The following is a 6,119-nucleotide window of genomic DNA, read 5'->3' as shown; positions in this document are numbered from 1 at the left end:
TATATATATATATATATATATGACATATATGCATTTAGATGAGTGAGTGATCAGAAGATGGCATTGGTGAATTTCATTTCTTTCGTAAGTAAATCATTAATATAGTGAAGAATAATGTGCTAAAATATTACAACCAAAACGCAACATGTATAGCAAACAGAAAATGCATATGATGCAAATTGAACATACACTCGGCAACATACACACACACACGCACACACATAAGTGTAGTAACTATACACTGAAGGCACACACAGAGGATAAACTATTTAAAACATTGCTCCCACCTATAAATATAGATATTGTTTAAACATTTGAAGTTGTGTTGGGTGAAATCTCATGAAGAAGCAGAAGCAGAAATACAATACATTGCAGTCTCCAAACAACTCAACAATAACTATGGTAGTCCTTCTAGGATTACAAGGATGTTAATTACATAGTGGATAGATATTTCTCTAATCTCATACTATGAGTGTTGTTAAATGCCTGTCTATTTCAAACACAGAAGCTCATCAAACCAGAGCTTATACTAGTTTTCAAAGCGATAACAAACCACCCCTGCTTCTATTGATTCAAACTTTCTGTTTAAAGGATAAACAAGTTGAAGCCTTCCATCAAACAAAATTTCATGTGAAATTATATTCCAAACACTGTTATAATAATGACTGTTATTTAGCTAAATTCTTCTGAAAGAGTTAAAGTGATAAGATTCTCTCTTGAATGTGAAGCCAGTCTATTGTAAAGTCATCCCCCAGTTGCCAACAGGTACTCGCTTTCATCTAAGTAGTATGGAACAATAGGAAATATATCTTATTCAAGGACACAATGTATGACCTAGTCCAAGAACCAAATTCGTGGCCTAACAATCACAAGCCCAAAATTAATTGCTTGCTGTCATGTTTTGTTAAGAGAGAGAGAGAGAGAGAGAGAATATGTCTCTGTGTGTTTATTGATATCTGTGAACATAACAGAAAATGTTTCTAACGATTAGCAAACAACAGACAACTCCAATTGCAGTGCGGCCATTTCAAATATCTATTTTAATAAATTGGCATGGTTGGACTAGAAAGACATTCAGGAGGGGGGAGATCACCTACTGTCTACTATTGAGTAGGAGGCAAAGGGTCTTCAAACACATTTCACTCTAACTAGTGAGAAAGGGTTTACTTAATAGAAATTGCTCAGGGATTAAGAAATGAAATTAGGTTGGAGAGGAGTATAAACAGGCTTATTTTAAAGTTAAAAAAAAAAAAAAAAAAAAGAGGCAAGAAGTTGGAAAGAAAAGGGGTGAGATAATAGGAAAAAAATAAGTCTTCAAGCCAAGGAAAATATCAATAAAATTTTTGCTTTGTTTCTTTTCACCCCTATTCCATTGTTTGTGTTGCTCCTTCTGCAGATCATCCATTGTCTTACCTTCAAATATAGATGGTGATGTCCTGGACAGTTGACTGTATTTGTTGTCATTTTTTAGCTGATTAGGGTCACGGGCAGCATTCATTTCTAGGACAGATACATGAGAAGCAGCTGGTCAATATAGGGGTCAGAGGCACAAGAGGAATAACAAAGCTTAATTGCATAGAAGCTGATCACTTTGAGAGTCCAGCCATTCTTGTTCTTAAAAATTACTGTTAATATTACTCGAGAAATTTTAAACCCAGATTATCACAATGAACATTTCATATATATATATATTTCTTGCTGATAGAGCAATCATCAGATCGGTGTAGCAATTCAAAGAGTATTTCAGGTATGTACAATCTGATGATTACTGCCTGACAAGAAGGTTGAAATAATGAGAAAAGTAGAGAAGTTTAATTCTGATACAATAAATATCTATTCTGCTTCAAGTATCGTGCACTCTTTTCATTGATCATAACACCACTTGCAAATACAAACATACACACACACAACATTCACTTGGACAAAGCCTAAAAGTTAAAAAAAAATTCAAGTATTTCATTTAACATATAGATATCCTTTAAGAAATTGTCATCTCATTACTCTATAATCTAAAAATTCTATTTTTCTTTCTCCCTACATCAATTAATTAATAGATAATTATCCTCCACTCTAGGTGATTGTGAAGAGAAGACATACAGCTTCAGGAGCATGTCAACAATTACTGAGAGAATATTAAATGTTCATTCTGGTCTCTCCTTGTTTCTTTCTGTGTTCCTTTCAGTTGAAGAGCATAGGCTCGAAATGTCAAAGACTCTCTATTCCTGAGCGTTAAACTAATACATCCATTTGTTGTTTACACCACCTGTCTTCGTCTGTTGTTTTTTTCATAAATTCTCCCATATATATATATATATGCTAGGAAGGAGGGGAGAAGATTTATGATGCACAGGAAAAAATATAGGGGTACTTCTCTCAAATTCAACTAATAATTTTACAAATTTAAAAAATTTAAAGGTGCATTCATGACTCAAATAGACAATTCTCTGGTAGACTTGAAAATACTTTGAACTCTCAGTTATCTAGAAGTAACTGTTTTACTTCGCTCCCCTTTATCAACCATTACTTATCTACTTATCTTAGTTTACATGACACAAGGTGCTGCAAATATTTCTTCCTTTCTCGATAGGAGCATTTTATTCAAACTGGTTTCACATTCAGGAAAATTAAAGGCCAGCAACAGAAAGTAATGGAACAATTGTCATTTATATAGTAACTCTTAACTCACTTACATCAGCAGCAATGAACGATGTTCAATTTACAGTAGGTTGGACTGAGATTATCAAGAGTTAAGTGTCTTTGCCAATAAAATTGTGTAATGCTATGGTTCCCAACCTGGGGTCCGCAGATCCCTGGTGGTCCTCAAACATAGTACTGGGGGTCCGTGAACTAAATTCAAAATTTAATAAGGATAAGCATATTAAAAGGGGTCTTTGGGAAAACTCATTTAAATAAAAAGGTTGGGAACCACTGGTGTCAAGGGACCAGTGCTTCTCTTGTTAACCATTTTATACATCTAAAGCTGCTGGAAATTACTCTCACTACAGCGGAGAGGTTCAAGTAACTTAGATTTATATCATAAACCTTATGTTCTTCTAATCATCTCTGTTTAAGCTGGAGAAAAAAATTTATGACAACAAAACTGCATTCAAGTCACGATTAATACAAGGTGTGTGGATTGATAAAGATTTGACAGGATTAGCTATGGTGAGGTACTAGAAAGGAGGATTAACAGATAGCAATAGACATACCACCCATAAGTAAGAGATGTTAAGATTTGGAATAAACACCTCTCGTCAAAAGTTTCACAAAATTTACTAAACAAATTTAGTATACCTATCTAAGGATAAAGTAGAAGACTGATTAATATATATGAACAAATAATAATTTATACCAACCCATTACAATATACATACATATATATATATATATATATATATATATATATATATATATATATATAGAGCAACTAGTTACAGAAAAGATTAATTATATGAACACTGGTACTAGATACAGTTGGAAAGACCAAGAGATAATATCAACTTGTTACAATATATATCTTTTATCTTTTACTTGTTTCAGTCATTTAACTGCCAGCCATGCTGGGGCATCACCTTAAATAGTTTTTTTTTAGTTGAAGAAATCAACCCCAGTACTTATTTTTGAAGCCTGGTATTTATTTTATTGGTAGTCTTTTGCCAAACTGCTAAGTTATGGGGATGTAAACACACCAACACCGGTTGTCAAGTGGTGATGGGGGGGGGGACACAGACAGAGACACACACATATAGACATATATATATGATGGACTTCTTTTAGTTTCCGTCTACCAAATCTATTCACAAAGCTTTGGTCAGCCAGAGAGAGAGATCAACTAGTTATGGAAGAGATTAATTAACTATATAAACATTGATATTAGATATAGGTGGAAAACGAGAACAGAATAAGCCTGAGTATCAACGAGCCAATCTGAGGGAAACAGTTAATGAAACTAATTCAATAATGTTACATCAGGACATACATTAAAAACAAACCAACAATCCATCACAGACCTAACTCAATAAGAACACCTTAAATTACAATATGCAGAAGAGATTTCTTCAATTCATCACAAATTAAGCAATTCCTGTTGTAAGGTATATTTAACAATAATTAAAGTGTCTCACATAACTGTTAAAAAGAATGAAAAAAAAAAACTTTTGAAATTAGCATACAAACTTTTGTAAAGACAAGTACGTGGAACTTCATATAATAAACTAGTATATGAATAAACTGGCACGTGAGCCCTTATATAAATTAGCATGTTAACCTTTTATAAAATTGTTAGTCAAATCTCCTTAACAATCTCACCTAATGGATCTCCACATCAGTTTCAAGAACAATTGTTCTAGTTGTTCATTCAACTGAACTACTTACTCTATTACAATACAGGTGACTGAGTGTTCCTGACAAGTACACTTATAACATAAGCTTCAAGCACCCTTATGATATAAGCATCAACCAGCATATGAAAACAAGACTTTCATAGTTTCTGTCTATTCAATTTTCATTCAGAAGGATCTCCACATCAGTTTCAACAATAATTGTTCTAGTTGCTCAATCAACTGAACTACTTACTCTGTCGCAATACATGTAGCTGAGTATTCCTGCTAGACTTCCATAGTTTCTGTTTATTCAATTTTCATTCAGAAGGCTTGGGCCAATGTAATGCTACATTACACACTTGCTCGAGCTGCCATTAAGCCTTGTATCTGGTTTCTCCTGCAGTTATTATGATAGCCCACGGTCCTAGAAATTCTGCTCCCTCCCCACTTCAATCCCTTGATCTCGTCACTTGACGTATGTTTGCTTCCTTTGCTATTGTTCACTCCTCTCTATCTCTCTCAGATCTCCAACTAAACATCTGCAGTGTCTTCTGAACTACTTTCGGTTAGATTTCCTTTCCCCCATCCAGTTTTACCAACTAACCTAATCAGTAACGAGTCAAAATGATCATTAATCTCACTAATCGCATCCAGTCTAGACAAGATTAGAACAACTGCAGACACTGATATTCCTACTAAAAAATTACATAAATAAATGAAACAAGAAACAAAATAAAATAAACTAAAACTGTCCCACCTCTTCTTCCTCCACAGCAAAATAAGAATCAAGATTTTTGTGTTTTGGTCACTAATCAATTTTAGCACTATGTAAATATTGATTTCTTTTGACTCGGCACAAAGAAAAAGATTTTGCATGAAAAGGACTTAATTTGATTGAATCAGTTCCATTGCACTTTCAGTATTTATTTGATTTGATTATTTTAGCCCCAAGAAGATGAGGCAATGTGGAGTCTGGTAATAATTTGAACTTAAGATACTACCAAACCAACCTTCTTGAACAAGACTGAATCAGTAAGGGAAGCATTAAATGGTTGCTTGACCTGTTAGAAATAGCAACCAAATACCCCTTAAATAATACTCTACTACTGACTTAACTCTTCGGTATTCAGATTCCCCTGTCAAATGTAATGCTTATTTTATCTGTTTCAGTCATTAGCTTGTGGCCATGCTGGGGCACTGCCTTGAAGTTTTAGTTGAATGACTCGCCCCCAATACCTTTTTTTTAAGCCTGGTACTTATTCTATTAATCTCTTTTGCTGAACCACTAAGTTACAGGGACGTAAACACACCAACATCATTTGTCAAGTGGTGACGGAGACAAACAGACACACACACACACATGTATGTATGTATGTATATATGACATGCTTCTTTCAGTTTCTATCCACCAAATCCATTTATTAGGCTTTGGTCAGCCTGAGGCTATAGTAGAAGACATTTTCCCACATTTCCACGCAATGGGATTGCAGCTTTGGGACCAGTTTAAATGCTAAAAGGTTAAAAAAGGAAAGGATATATTGGATAATCGAGTCCTATAATATCCCAAAACAAAAAAAGAGGGTGTGGACAGAGGTGGAGGCTGGGCATGGTTGAATGCCTGTGATCTGTCCAGTCAAGGTTGATCAAGGTCTGCAATAACAATAACCCTGGCCTCACAACACTTGCATTCATCTACATTCAGAATCCACAAATATAGGTCAAACAGGGGACAAGGGTATCTCCGGAATTGGTAAGAGAACTGGCTGGAATTCAGTGGAGAATTAGGATCCTCCCCCC

The 6,119-nt window shown here is 34.6% G+C and overlaps 1 protein-coding gene across 8 annotated transcripts in view; it reads right to left on the bottom strand.

Moving 5' to 3' along the window:
* LOC106882013 (epsin-2) overlaps window positions 1–6,119 on the bottom strand; it is a 102,038-nt gene that overhangs the window by 5,883 nt on the left and 90,036 nt on the right. For 7 of the 8 annotated variants that reach the window (XM_014932556.2, XM_014932559.2, XM_014932560.2 and 4 more), the window contains one exon: window positions 1,414–1,500. The exons of the other annotated variant lie outside the window; for it this stretch is intronic. In XM_014932556.2, the coding sequence (XP_014788042.1) occupies window positions 1,414–1,500 (87 nt within the window). The remainder of the gene's footprint in view (window positions 1–1,413; window positions 1,501–6,119) is intronic. 8 annotated transcript variants of the gene reach the window in all.

Source organism: Octopus bimaculoides, chromosome 21 (genome assembly GCF_001194135.2).
Source record: "Octopus bimaculoides isolate UCB-OBI-ISO-001 chromosome 21, ASM119413v2, whole genome shotgun sequence".
Classification (NCBI taxonomy): Eukaryota; Metazoa; Mollusca; class Cephalopoda; order Octopoda; family Octopodidae; genus Octopus; species Octopus bimaculoides.
Note: the sequence above shows the minus strand (reverse complement) of the source record. Positions and strands in the feature narration are given on the sequence as shown.